General features: G+C 46.3%; 1 protein-coding gene across 1 annotated transcript in view; it reads right to left on the bottom strand.

Moving 5' to 3' along the window:
- LOC119177000 (Na(+)/H(+) exchanger protein 2) overlaps nucleotides 1-21371 on the bottom strand; it is a 181557-nt gene extending 160186 nt beyond the window's left edge. The window contains exon 1 of the mRNA XM_037428332.2: nucleotides 20880-21371. Within this exon, the coding sequence (XP_037284229.2) occupies nucleotides 20880-21237 (358 nt within the window). The 5' untranslated portion in view covers nucleotides 21238-21371. The remainder of the gene's footprint in view (nucleotides 1-20879) is intronic.
- Nucleotides 21372-22544: the final 1173 nt, after the last annotated feature.

Raw genomic sequence — 22544 nt, 5'->3', positions numbered from 1 at the left:
GCAGGCACACTCGCAGACGACATCGCATTGCACTCACTGCTCACCAGAAGTGTGTAACAGCAATAACAGCGAAAAAAAAAAAGCCCCACCGCAAGCGCACTATTACGAGCTTAGAGGCAGCTGCATATGTATACCTGCTTTATAACAGGTAAACTACCTGACAAAACATCGTATGTTTACAAAGGCTTCGCCTATGTAGAAACGAATACAACAGCTTAAGATAACCAAATGCATTAGAGGCAAATAAAGTTGCGACCCCTACAGTTAGTTTTCGGTTGTTTTTATTCTTCACGCATTGTAACTGTAGCAACGAAATGATTGCATTTGATGAACATCCAGTGCCCGTGCTTTGAACATTGAATACACACGTGCAAATCATGCTTTGATGAAGTATAGTATAAAAACCAGGAACTGATTTAATGTTCTTCTAGCTGAACTGCTTTGTCCAGTATAAGAGAATGATTACAGCTGTGGGACAGCACTTGCGTTATCATGAGGTCTGCTTTGGCCGCAAGCTTATAGGTCTATAGAGGTAGTAACAACACAAAAAGAGGGAGTACAAATCGATGAACTACACGCTATAATAGACATGTTCTGCATTTTCCTCGTCGACGTCTGCATAGCCGGGTTTTCCTGACCGCGTGGTGTTATTTCACACATCCGTAATCACCTCTCTCAATGTGGGAGAGAGATATGGACGTAAATGTCTAATCCCTCCTCGATACCTCCGAAATTTCCGAGCGTGCACACACCACATTGGCTCCTTGTCGCGCAGTTTCTAAAATAACTGTTCGGTGTCCCAGTGATTAAGCGTCGCGAAAGCATTCAGCCTCTCGTACACGAGCAGTACGAAACGTGCAGTCAAAATTTTGGCACGTAGGCAATTGTGTCAGTGCTTCATTCGCTTTTCTCACTGGAAGCTCTTTGCAACGTGGGAACTTAGGCGCGCAGGAAGGAAATTGCGCGCCCGATCCGAGTGAAACGGCTAGCCGTTAGAGAGCGGTTAATCGGCTAGGGAACCTGCTACATGCATCCCGTACCCATCGTGATGGTGCTTCGCACGATGCCCCTTCTCCTCCTCTTCCAACCCGAACGCCGCCCGCGAAGAGGAGCGGTTATTCAGACGCAGTGGCTGTCGTTTCCTCTAAAGCAGCGACTGTGCACCGGGAAGTTCTGACCACCGGCACCCGCTTGGCAGCGAACCAAAGTTTGTGCGCCCGCTATAGGCAGCAGGAAGGGGAGTGGCGACTGCGAAGCACTTCCGTCAGTGCGTGCGTGCGGCCGCAGAGAGAATGAGTGCCTCCTTGTTTCGTATTACTATTATTTCTCTACTAAGCATCGGATCTGCATACTCCAATCCACGAGAGAGAGGAGCACTGTCAAAGGATGCCAGAATTTGCAAAGAACGAACGTTGGGCTCTTCTCCACAACGCACCGACGTACGAAAAGGGTACACGTCACGTGCAGAGCGCAATGCGAGTGCATGTGTAAGAGTTGGACAAAGGCATCCTTCTACTACATCAAGGCAGCAGAAACGCTGGGTTGGTTGGTTGACCCCCGGTGGGTGGAAATAAACGAGAAGCCTTAAATGTTGGGGAGGGGGTAGAGAGAAATAGAGAAGGAGAAAGAGAAAAATGCTAGAATGATAATTTGCGAACAACCTAAAATATCAAAAATCAAAATGTAAGAGTAGTGGTTTTGGTTTCCCTATAATTTGTTAAAAATGAGTTAAATATGTTTTCTTTATTTTGCTAAAGAAAAAAGCCTTTGTGTAGAGATGTCCCTGTAGCGTGAAGACCAGTGGTCCGGAGGAAAGACTTTTGGCCGGAAGAAAAAACAGACATTAAGTCCACGCAGCAGAATCAGATCAGTAGAGGCAAAGTAACGATACGGCAATTACTAAAGGAATGCTGTCCGGTGCTTGAGCCATACACCGATGACCGATTAAAAGCAGTAGAGCTATCCGGAACGAGCAATGATAGGATGAGCGTGAAACAAAAAAAAAAACAAAAAAACACGAGCTTCGGTAGCTCCGGCGTAACGGCGAATACCTGTGGGATGCTTTATCCACTTCTTCCTCCATATTACAGGTGTGCACACGCTTTCTAAGTTTGACCGATTCCCCCCACCTCCCTCGTTCGACATTGTTCGAAAGAACACAAGCTCCGCAATGGATGCGAAAATCAGAATGAAGCGATGAAGTGTTTCTCACGAAGGTCTGTCATCAGTCCCCAGTTGTTCGAGGTAAAGATTAACGGTAAACAGTTCTTTGAATGCAACTCCAGCGGTTCTTGTTGCCATTATGGTCGTAAAACCTGCGCAGCCACAACCCTGTGAATTAAGTAATGATCTGAAAGGTCCAAAAGTGAAACGGTATTTAGAAAAACTGGTAGCCCCTAGGACTATTCGAGGGGCGGCTACCCTCTCTGCTCTTCCCTTTCCCTTTTTCCTTGTAAGCTATCAGCCATTGTCATCAGATGGGGAACAGAAAGCAAGGACAGGAAAGGCACGGAGGTTACCCAGAAGATCACCTTGTCTGGAGGAAAGAAGGTGGGGAATAGAAAAAAATGAGATATAAGGATATAACTATAATATCTTGCCAGTCTACAACAAATTAGAAACTGCAAGCCAAATACTGCGCCTCTTTTCTGACAAAAATGAAGCCTTCAATGCCAATTTCTTTATGCAATTTTTTCCCGTTATCCATGTTTTGGCCACGCGATCATTTACTTCTGTGTTCTTCAGAGAGAAATAGGATTGAATTTTATTGATTGATTTATTTATATCTAGAATATTGAATGCGTTTTCAACTTGGCGCGTCACTGACGTTCCAAAAACATTAACTTCTGCGATGTTAGTGAAGCGTGAAACGAGTATTACACCGGGAAAATAACATAAGCGCAGAACACTGCACTTTAGAAAGCTTAGCCAAAACAGGATTGTACCTTTTAAGCAGCTTGCCCTTGAATACTTCTCACGCACGAAATATTCTACAAATCGGTTTTGTACTATATACCGAGTTTCACTGGAATAAATAACGTATCAAAGAAAAATTGCGCAGCGTGACTCACCCTCGCATGCACTTTAAGGATTATAATAAATAAAAACCCGCTTCGACTCGGCTGAAATTTGTCATCTTTTTCTGCGCCAATAATGCGTTAATGAGATGGCGAAAGACAGGAAGCCCCGCGACGCTCTTGCCGAGTGCACAAGAAAAAGGAAAAAAATCAACCTCGGCGGCATTTCCTGTTCCGAAAATCTCAGAATGACAAAGGAAGTGCGGCCTCGAGTGAAGCGAACACGGATTGAATTCCAGAAAGCGTGAGGAAAGCATAGTCTGCCAACGCACGTATATATATATATATATATATATATATATATATATATATATATATATATATATATATATATATATATATATATATATATATATATATATATATATATATATATGTGAAGTATATATATGTGAAGTATATATATATATATATATATATATATATATATATATATATATATATATATATATATATATATATATATATATATATATATATATATATATATACTTCACATACGTAGTAGACGTGCACAAACACTACGCACAATGGTACAAGAAAAACGGCGTTCTATATAGGAAAACCTCAACACACGACGCGCTACGGGCCATGGGCAGTCACGCAGCAACGCGTAGAGAAAAGGAAAACCGGAGAAGTGGAAATGACATCCATCGGAGAGGCGCGCCGGTAGTACATAAGTGCATTGAGAGGCGAGAAAGATGGAGACGTTGCGGCCGCGTGCAAGGGTGCCAAGTAGCGAACATACAAACGCTGACAACCGCTAATATTCGTCTAGCCGCGAACGCATGACGCTCGGCGCATTCTTTGTTAGGCCGAGTGATCGGCTCAATTCGTTCCACGCAGCACAAATGTTCTCACCAAAACACATGCGCCAGAAGACGTCCCGCTAGAGAATAGCTGAACCTCAATGTTTCTCACAAAAATTACCAGGGGTAACTACTGAACGAATGGTGGGTAGAGCATGCTGTCATGGCGGTAGTGCATGGTGAATTACATGAGTGGATGACCTCGTATATACCCCTGCTGCGTTACACTGATGAGAAGCGTTCATAAAAGACTTTCTCATGAACTATCTATGGTATACATGAAGGCCAGACTTCAACTGCATACACTGCATTTTAGTGTTTGCTTACGCACACGTCGCAGTTGGCATGCTACGTGTGCCTTGGTACTTATCGCCAGTCGGTAATGCCAGTAATGGTATTGGCTTGCATATTAGCATAAACCGGATAATTCATTGCCGAGACACAATAATGGTACAAGTCTCGTGTATTGTGCAACAAAGATTCCGGAAAACTTGGGTATACTGTGAAATAGTTGACACATATGCAGCAGAGGGCGATGCGAAAGCTTTCTGGCCAAGTATCTGAGATTCACTTTCACAAACATCATGACACCAATGAACGGCCAATAGCCACCTCTTCGCCCTCAGAAAGCTTTTGCTGCATACTATTCTTTGTGATAGCAAATAATAAATGGCAAAGCGTAAATGATAAACAGACACACACACACACACACACACACACACACACACACACACACACACACACACACACACACACACACACACACACACACACACACACACACACACACAACAATCAAAGAAACAAACAAACAAATGAACAAGTGAGCAAAAAACAAAGAAATAACGCAGGACCTCTTAGTTTTTTAAATTAAATTATGCACGGCCGAAAATATCAAAAAGGCCGCTACGAACAACATTGCCCCTTTTTACTTTTAACGATGCTTCCTCCGCGCGCACATCATCTCAGAGGAAAAGCCAACCACAAGGCCCAACGTTTCATGCGGTGGTGCACGCATTCCTCGGTCCTTGTTTCGGGCGGGCCTTGAGTACTTGAACTCAAGTCACAACTAGGCAAAAAAATTGTCAATCTAAGGAACTAATAATGAACTAAGCAATGAACTGAGTAATGAACTGATGAGCTACATGAACTAAGTAATGAAGAAAAAGTTAATAAACTAAAGACTACATAGCCTGTACGCTAATACGCACAATGCCAGAAGTATAGGTTCAGAAGCGCTGAGAAACGAAGCGGAGAACAGTAGATGTTTTAAGAACTCACTATGTTTCTATCGATTCCTGTTCGCGCACGTTGAGCGCTACTACTAAGCGTACCATTTCAGCTTTCGTACCTAACACGTATACCATACTTGGTAATAGGAGCAGCTGGAATACCGCATCGAAAATTGTTACAACACTCCTTGGATAGAAAATACCTCGAAAACAGGAACTGAATTCAGCAAACCTTATTGTGCTCAAGGACAGTTTTTTTCTATCGGGCAGCCGCCTTCGCTAATTACTTGCCTTTGTGGATACGCAAATGGAGAGCGAACGCTTTTACCCACGAACACCATCGGAAACACTGTTGACGGGGAGGAAGCTTTAGCGCAGTTTGTTTCGAAGTTACAGTTTTACAAAACAATCTTGTTATGCGTCCCTTTATTGCCCTCATCAAAGGCATTTGATGACTTTTTTTGTCCAGTTTTAGGATGAAGTTACAGAATTCAACATGAATATACGTCAAAATAAGTTGGAAAGGGGTGCTTACTCGTAACAGTTATTCAGTGACATCTTTCACTCAGTAATGAAGTGGGAACGCTTTTTTGTCGAAAAAAAAATAGCCTTAGCTGAACTGAAAAACTATGGGAACACAACGTCAGCAGGCGCTGCCATTAACCTAGCAACGTCATCAGAACTTATCAAATAAACCGTGCTCATTGGTCAGCGTCCAGACACGCACGCGCGTGACCCCTGATTACGCAAAGTGTTCATCAATAACGGCCAAAATCAGCATCTTGTACGCGTCATCGATCTCCGCCTTCGAGGGGACATGGAAAGTGCCACGCGGTGAGTTTCCAGAGAATAGGCCTGTGTTATACTGGGAGCCATCGATTGTCCCGTTGTGCTCTTCGGATGAAATAGACCACGGCAATGACGAAACATGTATACAACACATATTATATTTTGAATAGATGTAGCCCGGCGAGGCAAGCTATAAGGGATTAGATCGGTTCTCTCAAGCTGCCGTAATTAAGTACGCGATTTGTTACTGCGTTGAGACCCAAAGAAGACGTTAAAATCTCCGACATTATTCAGCTCTTGGAATTACGACGTTTTATTCGTTTGATATCCATTGCGCTTTGTCATGCGTAAAAGCACTGAGTTCGTGTTTACGTGATTACAGAAATGATTTGTGGGACAAAAAGCACGCACACACACCCCCACCCAAGCAAACAAACAAACAAACAAACAAACATAATTGATAAAGTTAATGGCTTGCTCTATAGAACCAAGCACAATTGCGATTCCCTTCCGTCCACCTTCGTCGCTGATTGCTGAGTGAGCCGGTTGTAAGCCACAAGCGAGCTCAGCATTGAGCGAATCGAGCGCACCACTCGCTCTCCTCGAGATCTAAAACCAGTGGTTGCTGATGGCATCCCTGCGGAAGTTTTGTGTCGATATCACCCTTATACCTATGTCACACGGGCCCCCGCGAACTTCGTTTAACTCTACTGTCTTTACGGCAACAGAGATGCGGTTCGCGTCACATATTCTCCCTTACGTTAAGGAAGTTAAATGAAGCTTTTCGCAAAAGGAGTTTGGTGATCTTTCTTAGCGGCGAAAAAGTACTCTCGTCCCCGGTAATCTGTAGTTACGGAAAAACTGCAAACCCAAAACAGCTTCAGTGAGCACAGCAATAAACATTATTTCTATTAAAAGTTGTTCACTGCATAACATGCGTTTAACGAAAATGAAATACGCGTATACGTACTCTACACACCATGCCTCGCCAAAAGCCACCATGTCGGCTTTTTAAAAAAAGGTTGCCCCATCAAGTCCGTGGCAGCATGCCAGCCATTCTATCCGTGCGCACCGTGGTGTTTACATCTCTGCAACTCGTTCGCTTCTTATTGCTGTGCTCTTTATTCTACTTCAACACTGCCAAACTTCATAGCAGGGGTCGACACGAGTTTTCTACGTTCTTCGTCAACGCCGGTATATCGTGCAGCTAATGTATGCGAACTGTTATGCACTGAACGCAAGACCTGTGCTCATCCGATATTGTAAAGAACATTGTGACCTACGACATAGCGCAACGTCAAAGAGCTCGGAGAAAACTTGCAGTTTCTTTGACAGTAGGCGTACGTTGAAAAAACGCGTACCAAAAGAAATGTACAGTGTTGCCAGCATTTCTGTTAACATTACTACCAACTTTCTTGCAGGTGTGCACGTCTGTGATAAAAGCCAAAACATTTATTCTTGTTTCAATGTAAATAAATTACAGTTTTCATAATCACAAGGACGATTGAAAATGTTTTCAGCAGAACTGGAGGCGAAATCTTGTATGCGGAGAAGGTGCTGCATACCAAGGGGCTTTAGTGCTGCAGCTCCAGGGAGTACTGTTGCGGCTTCTGTCCAAGGCTTGTGAAATGGTCGTATGACATGGGCGTAACACCTTCTCCATCTAAATCCCCAGGGGTGTTTTACGGTGAGTTTAACATGGTTTGGTGGTGGCCGTGTTACAGAGGTAGTAACTGTGTAACGGAAAACAATTGCAGAACTTCGGTTGGATCGAGGTCTTGCAAAAAGGTAGAGTTGTCACTCCGGTTCGTTCGATTTTCGCCCACTCGCATGCATAAGGGAAACGCGCCCAGTTGAGAACAGCTTTCATCTGAATATTTCGAGAGCATTCCGTCAAAGCCATGTGAAAGTGCGTCGATTGCGAGGGAAAGCGTAAAGGTGCCATGGTATTTTGTAGCGTAAATACTGAACAAGTGAATACAAGAAACGTAGACATCGTGTTTGCGGTTTGTGAAAGAGGATCGTGGAAAACTACCATCGTACAGGCATATAGTCACACCTTTTAACACCAACAAGCAGGATGGGGAGAGGATTGCAGCGTTCGCCTTGCTCCGCGATACAACTTAACAAAGACATTACAAGATGAAGTACAAACGTAAAATCACAGCTTTGGTCACCTAACACACAAACTAATGAGACAAAAAAGGAACAGTCAACAAACTGCAATTATGAATAAAAGCTGAAGACATACATGTCCACAACTCACCCATGAAAACGGAATAAATCAATGAGGGATAAGATTGTACGTTTCGCGGCAAATAATTTGACAGAGTCACCATAATTCCGACTATTCGAAAGTTTCCAAGCAAGAAACATTACTCCTGAAATTTGCCTCTAAATACACCGAAACGGAAAAGGCGTCTTTTCAAGAAAAGCACTGCTCCTAATCTGACAAGGTTTGTTACCTTTCAAAAAGAGAGTTGAAAAATAGTAACTCTAAGGAAGCGCTTTTGTAAACACTCATCGATTTTTGAAAATTAAAGTTGTATCAAATAATGAAATTTAAGAAACAACTAAACTATGATCTTTCCAGCAGGGATACTTAACGTTGAAAAAATGCCCACATTTTCTTTTTTACTGCAACCGACAAGAAACGTAAAGGGAATAACATTCATACGTCACATACCTCTTTGAAATATATTGGCAATATGTGAGTAGGACCACTTTGTAATCCCTCTAAACATTTGAACAAGTTTTCATAAATTGCGTATTCATATATAAAATTTATTTGTTTTAGATGTTTGCATGCATACTATTGAAAGTACTGTAATATATATTTTTGACGCAGGGTTATTGATTGCACGGCTTCATTACACTATTCATAAACTTCGTTCTCATTATTTTTAACTACCCAATTTAGTTGAGCTTTGTTAAATATATTAGGCCCGAAATCTACATTCTGCTTCCCGATATCACTAGCGCTTACCTTTATTGCTCGAGCGCAATAAGCTTCTTTAAAATAATTCCACCAGTTGCCATAGAAATGCATTTTCACCTTTTGCATGCATTTCGTAAATGAAATCCAGCCGGAGGTTCCTTTAGCTTGCGCTGTAAGCGAATCGTACTTGTGGTTATTGGACAGAGTTTTTTTTTTCTATAATAACAAGGCAGTCATGATGTCCTCAAAATGATTGTACGTGACTCATTTCAGATAGACAGAGAAAGAAATTCAATGAAGTTCAGAGAAACAAGCCGGGAAGGACCTGCCAAGGCTCTCGACTCACCGGTACTTGCTCCTATTTGAAGTTTTCATTTTATATCAAAAAAAGTTCTACTTGCTCACATTTATAGACGCAGTCACCACAAGGCGAAGTTCTACTATGTATACTATATAAGAAATTGGGGAATCATATTTTTGAAAATGCGCACATGACAACATAGAGCGCTTTGTGTTTTCAAGTGTGCCTCATGACAGTGTTCCCTAATTTCTGCCTACTATACATAAGAAGCTAGTCGCGACTTTGTTTTCATAAATTTTAGTTCGCACATATTTTTTGCTGTAGGTTAGCCAACTGAGCTAATTATATGTAGAGCATAAAAATGAATTAATTTTTTTTCGTGCCGCACGAACCACTCTGGCGTAAGCGATCTTTTGCGAAGTTCGCTTATTTTGTTTTTTAGAAACATTAACTGATGTGCAGAAATGTAGTGCAGTGTAAATACAGACACCTAGGTTCCAAATATAAACGGTGACATGAAGTTCATTTGCCTTCACGAAAGATACTATACCAGAAATTTCGCAATGGCATGGAGTACCAATGTGCCCTTCGGTACGTGGCACCGATACAGCATCGTCCAGAAAGTGGGACTCCGCTCTCCGGAGTCCAGACATAACATCGCAACTTTGGGCTGTCCAGAGGGCCCACGATGCGGCGCTAGGGCTCGGCCTTACTGTCCCATCGTGGGAGCGGCCCGCCGTGTGCTAGGGCGCACGCCTTCGGACTTGTCAATAAAGTTTTTCCAAACCAAACCATGGAGTACCAATAAATTTTCTCTTCTTTTTCGCAGAAAAACGCCCACTTATCACTGTGCTTTCTTGAAGCAGCTTTTCCATTCAGTGTTCAAGGCAGCAAAGAGCTTCAAAGCAGGGTACCTTCCAGCAATAATTCTCAAAGAGCAGCGCTTGCGGTGTGTACAGCGAAGGCGATGACTGATAGCTAACCGGTTTCTAACCACTTTAAAGGAGGCGTCCGAAAACTAGGACGAATACAATGACACGCTGAGAGCTCCAGGATAGATGAGAGCACACGGAGCTTCCTCTGTATCCTTTCCGGAATTTCAGCGTACGGCTCTTGCTGCGCTGCAAGTCCTAAGATAACGCGGCCGCTACTGGGAAGCAAACCCGCACCCTCGTGCCTAGTAGAACAATGCCTTATCTGCTAAGCCACTGCATCTTATGTAGTCAGTGTAAAACACTACTGCTATCTTCACTGCTGAACGCAAACAAAGAAATAAAAAATGAGGCGCGAGGCTTCGGTTAGTCTACTTGAAAAGGAGAATGATCGCGAGGAGAAAGAGATCGGCAGCGAAAGAAATTCGCAGCTGTCTCTTGCCTCGTAAGAGAATAGGCGCCGATATTCGGGGTGGAGGAAATTTGAACAGACTTCGGGGATAATTCCAAGTGTCCTTTTTGTTTTCCGCTTTTTTTTTGTAAGAAAAAAGGGCCGACGTGCAACGGGAGGATGTCAAGGCGAGCTTTCCTGTTTAAGCGCGCTTTTATTCTATCACCGTCGCTGAACGGATAGCGCACTTCTTTTGTGTTTCTCTTTTCCTCCGTTCTTTTTATACAGGCCTGCTTGCTTCGCTGTTGATCCGGTACTCGCACAAGGGGCACTCGCGGGCGATTGAAGAAAGCGGAGATGCACTGGCACATCGGATCCTACAGCGTCGTCTCAGGCCGCTGCCAGGAAAGCTGCACTGTTTGCTCGCCGGAGATCGCCACTTTATGATAGTTGGCCGTAGCGAGACGGAATATCGAGTGCGCAGTGGCCGAGCGGGCGAGGACAGCGAAAGCGGGGAGATCGCCCTCCCGCAGAAACGAGTATGGTAGCAGAAGAAAGACAAACGGCAACGGAAAACATGCCAGGAGAGTAGAAGGCCTGTGCCAGGACGGGACGTGTCGATCGCGCGAAAAGATGCAATGGGCACGCTATACTACCGAAGGGTACGGATGGATAACGAGAAGAGGTATCTATAGTGCAGGCCGGCCAACGGTATCTCCGTATACACACTCGGTGAGGCACGCGTAGATGAGGCGGCTGTCTGCAGGCGCACGCCTCGTTTACTTCACATGGAACGAAGGAAGGACTGTACAGCGAGGCGGTAACAGAGAGACGAGGGGAAAGGGGTGGGGGAGGTCGAGGCTGACGGGGGTAAACGCAAGATTGCCTAACGCATCTACATACGTAAAGCTGGTATTTCACGTGCGCTGTCGCAAGTCTGTGGCAATGTCCACGTCCCTTTGCAGCGCGGATAATGTGACGATGTAGAGGAAAAAAAAAAAAAAGAAAGCTTAAGGTAAGAAAAAGGGCACGTGCAAGAAGAGATCGCTGAAAGCTCGGTATATACCTAACGATGATACCAGATCGAGAAAAAGTTCGGACAAAAAAAAAAAGATGAAAACAAATATATGCGTAGCCGTTTCTCAGCAATAACATAGCTATGCAGACGCTACAAGCACTGTGGGAGTCGATGTTGCGTGAAGACTTTCGCAGCTAAGCGATGATGTAGCCTTGCTTGGGTTTCTGCCAAGTATACTGACTGCGGCACCATCGTGTTGGTATAGACGATCAAGAAGGAGTTTGCGTGCGTGATTGTGTGTGTGTCGAAAATAAACTCTCAATCATACCTTACGGTGGGCCTCAAAACGATGTTACGGCGGTAGCACGCAAAACCAATAATTTAGACGTTTCAATATTCCGAGGCTAAACTTCAGTATGAGGAGGTGACTTTACAGCTTCGCTAAACGGAAAATGGGTGTACACGTCAATGCCACAGCAAACTCTATGTCTTTTTTGTGCATGTGTTCCTCTGAATATATCTATCTTTTTTACCTCCTTTTGACCCCTACCAGTAAAACATTACTACTTGAAAAGCAAAACTCTCTCAAAACAAGAAAAATAACTATCGTTGCTCTGTTTTGAAAGGCAGTCTTGTTTGAGTAGCGCGTAACAAAATATAGAAAATAAGATTAAAAAGGAATAGTCCAGTATGCCCCCGGGGTGCTATTGGTGCCGCAAGGGTGAATGGCCGGTGCAGTTTCTCGCACCTGCGCTGAAAACTCGATGGACAGCAGAAAACAAAGCCCGCATTCACGCATTCACGCCTATACGTCTGCCTGCGATTCCCCCCCCCCCCCACACGCAAGTCATCCGAGAAAGGGTAACGTAATCGCGGTTCCCGTCACATCTTATGTCCGAAGTTTTCCGAATTCATCTTTATCAACACAGACGCCTCTCATGGCAGACGAACCTAACAGGTTAGGAAGAAAGAAAACAAAAAACATTTATCTTGGATTGAAAAAGACGGGGATAGGGAATGAAAAAAAACAACAATGTTATGCATTTCTCTGGTGATGGATCTTTCCACGCATGCACCGCCATTCTTATTATGTATTTTACTCTAAACTATCGCGTTTCCTCAACGCGCTTAAAAGAGAAATGCAGTGACCAAGGGCGTCCGTCCATTTCACTGTTGCTTCTCTGGCTTTCAGAGATAAGACGCGCCATCTTTAGCAGCGTGGACACGCTCGTAACAGACAAAAAAAAAATATTCGCGGCGCTGAATCCGAGGCCTGACAAAGTGGATGGCGGCGTCGACGGGGGCATTGAGCTGCGATCCGGCGGGTTCGATTACCGCGGCTAAATTTAAAATGGGCGGAGACGTTCATATGCGCTTCACATGGACCTCTTGAAGGGCGCCGTATAGGAAGGGGTAAATAAAACTGCGGTGCGGCCATGACCGATAGCCTCTGAACATATGCAAAAAAAAAAAAAAACCCTTCGTAACAGCTGCTTTCTAACGCGTACGCAACTTTTAATTTCCGACGTCCGCCGCAGAGAATGCACGAATGACACGTGACAAGGCCCCGAAAGCCCATTACCGCTCGTAAACAAACGAACTAAATGACTTTCGCGAGAAGCGGCAATGTCAATACAGCCCCGTCACATGATGGAGAAAACTGTAGTCATTAGTACTCATTACAGTGACTTTTTTTCAGGCCATCAAATTTTCGGGGACCGCTTCTACAGAACTCGGCGCGACACTAATGTTGATGTTATCGTGTGCTGTAATGCGTTTAACCCTGCCGACTCTGCTGGATGGTGGCCAAGCCTGCCGTATTGTGTACTAAATGGCTGGTTAACCTCACTGCCTTTCCTTGTATCTTTATATCTCTCTTGTTTTGTCAATTGTTCTAGTCATTTAGATTTGTGAATTTTCTCCACCAATGTTTGACATGCAAATCTCGCATAATTTTAGGAAACCATCAATCATACGACAGCAGTCACAGAGGGTTGGCGACCCATGTTTGAAACCATAACTGAGTGCAATTAAACTTAGCCCCGTGAAAATAGCGTCTCACTCTAAACGTACTGTTCACGAGGACCAGATGCCTCTATCGTCCGGCTTTGCCATTGTATAGCCGCATTTTCGGGATAACATTCTTCCCCTATATTATACGTTATTCACGCTAAATTACCTGCCTGCTCACTGCACGAGAATCATTCGCGAAAAGTTACGAATATCGCATGGTCATTCTGTTGTTGTTGCAGAACAATCGTTTTTCCCCCTCATACCTCTCACTTCTCCGTTAGTTTAGTTCTGTCACCAACTTACGAAACGTTCATTGGACGCACTAAACATCTACATCTCCCTTAAGTGATTCGCATTTCTTGTGGTTAAAAGACATAACATAAGGACATTCCCACGGTGATTTCACGAGCGTATACGCATAAATATGGGGATCAAACGAATGAAGGCGGCGTCTTGTGTAACGGCTTTATTGCCATATAATTTGCCAGAATGCAGAAATTCGCTCATAATTTACCTCTAATATAGTGCAGCATGTGTGTATAATAATGCAAACAAAGCCGTCATCATGTTCCCCCTCGAAAAAAAATAAATAAAGAAAAAAAATTGCTTTCTGTTTTCTAGCTTGGTGGCACAGCAGAATCAGAGACACAGGTTTGGTGAAATAGAGACGGCCTATTTTGATGACTGTCATTACAGCTGAGGCATCTTTGGGTGTTTGCTTGACTGTCCGGGAAAGAGCAATTCACTGCTGGATAACTGAATGAACAAGGTCACGACGGATCGAAACTCTTTGCCACGATAAAGCTCCACCTTCGCACGACTGTGAACATAAACAGTGACCACGAGCGAAAACAGCGTTCTGATGAGAAAAAAAAATCCCCAACAACCGGGGGGATCTGTACAAGGTGGCTCGTGCAATGACGGCATGCCTCGCGAGTGTACCAACCAATGGCAGCGTCGGACTAGTGGCGAAAGATGGCCACCGCGGGGCGGCGGCGTGCACATGTCTCGTCACGTGGGGATGCCGCGGTTTTTTTCCCAAGCTGCGCACCGAGTTTCGCCGAGATGGTTGTAGCAAGCGCAGTAGCAGCCAGCGGGGAAGGTGTATATAGGAAAAACACGCCCTCCTCTCGCCCGTGCATCGCCGCTTGACGAGGAAGCGGTAGCGAGCCACCGCGCATCTTTCAAGGTAAAAAAACACTGCAAGAGCGTCCCGGCTTTTCTGTGTATCGAGAGAGGAGAGCACGGCTTAATCACGGGCTTATCGCGCGACCGCAATTGACGCCAGAGCAATGTACCCGCGGTGGCAGCGCGCGATGAGGCCCTGAAGAAGCCCTAACGGGAGTGCCCGGCATCCTCGCTCCCGTTATCTGCGGAGAAAATAACACCCACCCGGGCCTCTTTCTCTCTCGAGCACGCGAAAGAGAAAGCATGGGTGGCGAGAGTGCCTTCGGTAGGCTCAAATGATCTGTTGCGCAAGCCCCGGCCAAACATGCCGTAAAACCATAAAAAGTTGTGACCACAGCGGCGCCAGTCAGGTGAGACCCAGGTCTGCCGACCGCGGCCGGTTGCCAAGGGGTGCAGAAGATGTGACCAGCTCGCTCAGCGGACCATCGCCCTAAATGACTCTTGCGAGCAATACCACACCTCTCTTTTTATCAGGCGCCGCAGTAGTCTTGCGGCGCCAAGAGTCGGAGGAAAAGTACATGCGCAAGGTGCAATGAAAGCTGGATACGTTAAGCTTTAGGCGCGCAAGCGGAAAAGTGCTGCTCAAAGTTAAGACGGATAAAAAAAAAACGCTTGCACTGACCAGACACACCATCACGAAAAGTCGTGGTATAGAGCTGATGCGCAGCACAGCAGAGGCGAAAGTGGGAGCGCCACCATGTGGCCTATTCAGGGGGTGGGATTTCAGGAGGGCCCCTAATGAAATTTCTCTTTGACATGGAATACAGAGCACAAAGTTACCCACAACCACACTTGCCTGCCCGGCTCCTACTTCGATCAAAGATGTGCCCCCAGCGAAATAAATTGCTGCCCACATCACTGCGCCTAGCTCAGAGCGCCACACACATTCTGCGCTTCCCAAGGCTCCGCAAATGCCCGACCGATGAAGACGTGCATTACCCCGTGATTGACATGCCAGATGTCATTTTCCCAGTAGACACCAGCTCCGCATAAGGAACAAGTTGGTCACTCTAGTGCCATTACCATGCTGCTTCTGCCTAGGGAGCAGCCTGCACGAGCGCAGTTGCATTTCTATTCAGTGTGCCATAAATGAGTTGCAGCAGACTGAAGGAAAAAAAAAAAAAACATGACTCGACTACACAGAATTTTCGTCGGCATGTGGTGGGCGCGAAGAGTATGGCAAGTCAACAGGGCCCTTACTAAGGGCTCCCACCTTGCTAAGAAAATGCTATTATAATTGAATTCTCTCTCTCTTTGTTGCGAAAGCGACCGCAAATAAATGCAATTCTCATCAATAAAGTTGCCCTTGCATGCAATATTGGTCTCACTGCATGCCAGCTGTCTGAACATACCGTGACCTTAGTGGGAAGGGGGGGGGGGTACACACATGAGTGATACCAATTGCCATCTAGCTGCTCATATCATCCCAAGTACGTACACACGTACATATGCAAAGTTGTGCCCTGCAATATCACTTTACTACGTAAAGTCATCTTCTAAGTAAATGACAATACGATGTCCGTATGTCTGCAAGAGGAAATGGGCAGCCGGACAGAATCAGGCAACCTCACAACAACAAAGCCAAAGATTAAGTGAATGACCCACAGGTCGTGGGATCGAATCCCGGCTGCGGCGGCTGTATTTCCTATGGAGGCGGAAATGTTGTAGGCCTGTGTGCACAGATTTGGGTGCACGTTAAAAAACCCCAGGTGGTCCAAATTTTCGGAGCCCTCCACTACGGCGTCTCTCATAATCATATGGTGGTTTTGAGACGTTAAACTCCACATATCAATCAAATATTAAGTGAAATAGGGCCTGAATTCACAACTACGTCTTATACTGGGGTTGTTTGAAAGAAAATATTTCAACTAATCATGACTCTTTTCTAGACATGCTAATAGATAATTAAGGCACCCGGTCATTAGCAAAAGAGCAAATACGAAAGAAAATTTGTGGATTCTGCCCCAGATTTCAACGTAAATGTGCCGCGGCCTCCGGCAACATCCGTGTTGCCGTGCCATCATCGTAGCGATTTCTGGGCAAGGTGGCGTTTCCGGTTCCTGCAGGATTTTTTCGTCCGGCCTCGCGCCACCCACAGTTGCGGCTCAGTGGCTGTTGCATTCTGGTGCTGATCTCATGGCCACTTGTTTGATTTCCCGAAGGGGCTGCTGCGTTGTGTTTGATGCGAATGAGAATCGCGCTCGTGTGCATAGAATTAGGGCCACGCTAAAGAACGGTATATCGTCAAAATTAATACGCAACTCACTCTACTACGGCATCCGTATTCTACTGTGCAACATAGTCAAGTGTGTGCAGTTCTTATTCTGGTTGTGCAAAGATCCCTAGCGATGACACTCCCCCATAAGGAGGAAGCTGGTGGAGCGTTGATGCCGAGCCTGCTGTTCGGGACTCGGAGCCGAGAACTTGTCCACAAATTGTATCCCGTAATTTATTTTGTGGCACCATCCCTGAACCTCAGAGAGCATGTTGCCGCATGGAATGTCAACAACTTTGCCTTTTTGCCTAGTGTATATTGGTCTGCCCCTCGGTATGATGATCGCCCCGCCGCGGTGGTCTAGTGGCTAAGGTACTCGGCTGCTGACCCGCAGGGCGCGGGTTCGAATCCCGGCTGCGGCGGCTGCATTTCCGATGGAGGCGGAAATGTTGTAGGCCCGTGTGCTCAGATTTGGGTGCACGTTAAAGAACCCCAGGTGGTCAAAATTTCCGGAGCCCTCCACTACGGCGTCTCTCATAATCATATCGTGGTTTTGGGACGTTAAACCCCACAAATCAATCAATCAATCAATCGGTATGATGATCGGTACGTTGTTGGGCATTCGGTTGCCTCTTCGCCTACCATTGAACCATTTGGTGAGAGATGTATGCTTCGAATGGAGAAAAATAAACTTCGATCCTTCTGTGGCGATGGCAAAGCGTTGAGGCTAAGCAAAATAAGAGGCATGTCGGCTATTGGCGCAGTTTGCGTTTTCACTTCAAGCAAATAAGTGACGTGCCCTACTTAAATGAGCAATCTTCACAATAGCCGCAGTTTACTGAGGCTACCACAGACAATAAAGAAGACAGTGCTCATTAATGTAGGAAAACTGTGTAAATGTTTGCGTGACGCTACGAATACGCGTGCCTTTCGTGATCTAGTAGTTCTATATACTATACCATACTATACCACGGTAACGCAGGAAAATAGGAGACGAGGCCAGCAGTCCCTATTCCCCTGTCGTTACCGAGCATCTTCCTTTCCCGTGAACAAATGGGAAGATACAAGTACATGCTCTTATTCCACAGCCTATAAGCGATTACTGCAGCACGCCATTGTATTGTATTTATTAAAGACAATTTATTTATGTTAAATAGAACAGGAACCACAAAAAAAAAAACAAGAATTGTAAGGGTTGCCACGACAATGATATATTGCTGGTTTCCAGAATGTTCTTTTCTCGTTTCCTTCTTCGTGTCGACGTTTCGCCAACGAGCACTAATAGGAAACGTTACAATAATGAAATAAACAATTTACCGCCGGTTGCATTCATTCCCTCCATTAACGGCAGCGGCGGCTATCTAGCGGCGCCTGGGCTGCCGCGTGCTTTCCTTCCCCGCAAAGGGGGATCTCGTGCAGAGGCGCGCTCCTCCGCGCACGCGACCGTTATCTGCGCGCTCCGTGATTCTTGCGGAGAGAGCCCCGTCCGTTATTTTCGGGACCTTTTCGCGCGCCCGGCGGGAGAGTGATGATATGCGGCGCTGCTTTCCTTTCGTCGTCCACATGTAGCGCTGAGCGAGCGGCCAGCGGTGACCCCCCCCTCGCCGCCCACGCAGGCCCCCTGACACCACCACGAGTTCCCTAGAATAGAAAGCTCCGCGCGGGCAAACAAAGGGGCTCCACCGTTTCGTTATACACAGCGGGAGCCTTATTTGCTTGCCCACTCTTGATCGGCATAACACAAGCGCGTGCAAAGGACAGGCATTGAAATGAAGATCCCCTCAACCTGACAAGAGCCGACCGCACTCGGGCAAACAATTTGTTGCCGTGTACGCTTCTTGTGTTTATGGGGCGTGTACACGGCAGGCGGGAGGGGGGCGGGGGTTGGAAAGAAGGGTCAACTTGTTTTCGCAGCCCCGTGCTAAGATACTGTCGTCCGCGAGCTGCGAAATGGGAGCGGTGAAGAAGACATAATGCCGCAGGCGTTAATCGACAACAGCTCAACGATTCATTGGTGCACAGTGGGAGGCGCTTCTAAACCCGAAGAGTAGGTGCTCCGTATTCACGAAAGCCTCTCTAGCTAAAAAAAGAATACTCTATCTGAACATATAATCAACGAAGGTGGTCGACCAATGACAAAATGCGCTTGGAAACGCAAACCTGTATACCCGAATTCATAAAAACCTCGTACGAACAAACTGTTCGTTCTTAAGAGAAACCTTCAGTCGATCATAATGCTGGACATACAGGCGACGGCAGTCAGCCACTAACAAAGATACCTTACGAAGGACATTCTTCCTGAATTTGGCAGTAGTCTATTAGACACTTACTGAATTACGCGCAAATTGAGCGGAGGTGCTCGGAGGTATTCTTGACCCACATTGAGAGCAAGAACATGTGACCTCCAACTGCCACTTCGGTATGCAGTTCTCGCCAAAATAAAAGTAAAAGCAAGCAAAACGGTCAGAAGCCCGCTCCAAAATTACCGACTTCACGTTCTCTTATACGACCCATCTAGATAACGAACTACTTGCGCACGGCTTTCTCAACCCACGCTTACAGACTCGTACTTAATTTTAAGCATGCCTTGACTGCTCCTAGTGGGGTATACTGTATGCTGAGGGTGCTGGCATTCATTTGAATTATAACTGTGTCGGCGCCATAAAAGAGGGAATTAAAAAATAAAACGAAATGTACAAATAGAGAGATAAGGGGACTATTCGTTAATTTGTTTGTAGGCTGCATATAGAATAGCAGCCACTTTCACGCTCAGCTAGCCTTGCGTCAGCTACGAAGCGTAATTAATTCGTCGCAGTCTGGAACTAATATCGAGTATCGCGTGACACTTCTGAAAAGAACGTTGAATGAGCAGGTGTACGCGTAACAAATCACTGAAAATGAAGCTCGGCAATGGTGATGTAGACAAATACAGAAAACACAAAAAAAAATGTGTGACGGCAAAACTATGGGACTAAGCCCACGCAAAGCTTCACAGTTGAACCTTTACGTGTGCAAGTCATGAGACGTTGAATGCCGTAAATACTCTGGAGAACGACGCAATCACAGAATACGCAGCCACATGAAGGTGACGACAGCTTCTATATAATATATTCTGGTTTTTCTTTTTATTATCAGTTCCGTGATCGAGGCACAATGGCCGACTTAATCACTTCTCTGCGTGCCAAGAGAAGAATCAAGAGGTAATTAAAAAAATGGATCAGAATGATGTTGGTTCGTTGTCTGCAATCTTTATTTCTTTAAAACATAAGAATAGCGTTCGGTAAACTGCTCTGAGTCTGAAATGTTATGGTGCCTGCAAATTTACGCAGGAAGTGCATGATATATCTTTGTAGAAAATGAAAAAAAAAGTGAGAAATATGAAAACAAAAACACAATCCAGGAGGAGTGTGAGATGTAATTGAAGAGCGTGCTTTTAATTTTCTGCGAGCAGCGGCATTTGTGAAGACGGATTAGCAGTCGTTTGGTGGTTCGCCACAGGCTACCTTAGTAATTACTTCTAAGTCCTGGCTTGTTTAAAATGAGAAGCGTGCTCTGTCGGGCATGCAGCAGACAATTCAAAGAATTTTTTCCGGAAATTTCAATTATACAAGGCATACCATTAACTCGAACATGGGCTTTTTTTTTTAAAACGTCAAGGCATCAACGTACAATTGCAGAGTCGAGCTATTATCTACAGAGGGACGAACCAGGCAGCGCAAGCACTCGGTACAATAATGGTTGATAAGAGTCCTGAGGGTGAAAACATGCTCTCACAAAGATCCAACATCAATACCTACAAGTAAGTGCCAAACACGCTTGTTTTCCTTTTGTATGCTGTGTACGCACCAACAGTTCTCAGGCAACGACCGCGTTAGTTCTTGTATGACCGCGTGTCCTAATTCTCGAAACGAGCGTAGGACACGCATGTTCTGTCGCTTTAGTACTAAAGTTTATGCAGAAGGGGACGCAAACTCACCTATTTTGGCGAATCCTGCAATTATTATCCACACCGATATAATGAACGGTGTGGCAACGTGGTGAAAGTCCACCTTGGCCACCTGGAACCGTTTGGGAGTCCCGTCTCGCGCACCGCTGCCGTGGTGTCCGGCTGAGACGGCGTGTCCGCCTCCGACACCGTGGTGGTGGATGGGTGACACGATAACATCGTCCGTGCTCGCCGTGTGGTCGTCCGGGTCCGGTGGCACGGCCTCGTGGTGTCCACGCGACGCACTGTCCACCACGGGTGCGCGCGCCTCGTCGGCGCCGCATGTCCACGAGAGCGCGGCAAGCACCGCGATGCACGTCCACAGGGCGCGTCGTCTCCACAGCAGCATCGCGACACTGTGCGTTCTTTTCCTCCCCTTTTCTCTTTTTGGAGCACGCGCCTGTAAATTACGAGATTGCGGAGGGAGCTATCATGGTCGAGGAAAGCGCCGAGGTGGGATTATAGGCGAAGCAGCGGGCTGCGCCGGTGGCGGAAAGCAGCCAGCATCGTCTTGACCGGACACGGTGGCGATGCCGCGCCAGACAGGGACGACACCTCTTCTCAGGGTCCGGCCGCTCCCAGCTGGGAAAACGGAAGCGGAACGGTGACGTCGCCTGCTTTGCGCTGTACTTTCCTACAAGGCAGACGCCCGTTAGCGATGATCGTTTCACTCACTAGACAGCCGCTAGAAGAAAGCACAGCGCGATGAATGAAAACCAACCAAAAAATAACGGGTGTGTGTCCCTTCCTGCTACTGGAACAAATCGGAAAGGGGAACTGCACGCGAGAAATCAATTGCCGACAATTGAGTCGCGTAAGGTAAGTTCTTCAGAAAAGTCTAAACTAAAAGGAATGTCGTCTGCTAAGCTCTCCTTGCTTTATATTTTCGCGCAACTCTGCGGCCACCTATCGCGCTTGCTCCAGAAAAGCAGACGCCGCCGAACGGGCGAGAGAAGCGCGTATATCGGCGGCGCGTCAGTTTCGTCCCTGGATCACGGGCGAGAGCATTGCTCCGGCGCCTCACTTACCCCTTTAGCTCACCGCGACTAAAACCGGCGTATTGAGGGAGACTGAAACTGTGGGTGACAGCGGCCTGTCACTGACGCAGAGTCACCCCGGGTGCGCACCGCTGATTGCACTGTCACACGCAGGTGGGCAGAAAACCAAAGACGGCAGCAGCAGCCGGCCACGCCGCCGCAAACAAAACACGTAAGTCCGCTTCCCCGCAGCAGAACGTGGTGGTCCCTCGCCGACCGACTTCGCGTAGTCTACTGAAGAACTGCAGCCGACCGCGCCGGACGACGACCGCTTTACGCGGTCGAATTCTCTCCACGCCGGCCATTGGTGCGGGAAAAGACCTGACGAAACGGTGACGCCAGCCGACGTCATGCGTCGTAAGCGTGCCGGCGTTCTCTCCATTGGCTGGCAGTCACGCCGCGGCGCGCGACTGACGCGGAAGCGCGCACCAGGAGAAAGGATTCTCGTGGCGCGCGCTTTGGTTTGCAGACAGTAAAACGCGCATGAGTCGGGCCTACGGTTACGACTGCTTCTTGTGCAAATGCTTTTTCTGTGCGTCTGTGATGCGCAGCTGAAATTGTCGCTCCTTGCAATGGCTTGAGCATAGGATCTGAGAATACATTTAACTGACGTGTATGG

The sequence above is a fragment of the Rhipicephalus microplus genome, chromosome X (genome assembly GCF_043290135.1).
Source record: "Rhipicephalus microplus isolate Deutch F79 chromosome X, USDA_Rmic, whole genome shotgun sequence".
Lineage (NCBI taxonomy): Eukaryota > Metazoa > Arthropoda > Arachnida > Ixodida > Ixodidae > Rhipicephalus > Rhipicephalus microplus.
This window is presented reverse-complemented; position numbering and strand designations above follow the sequence as displayed.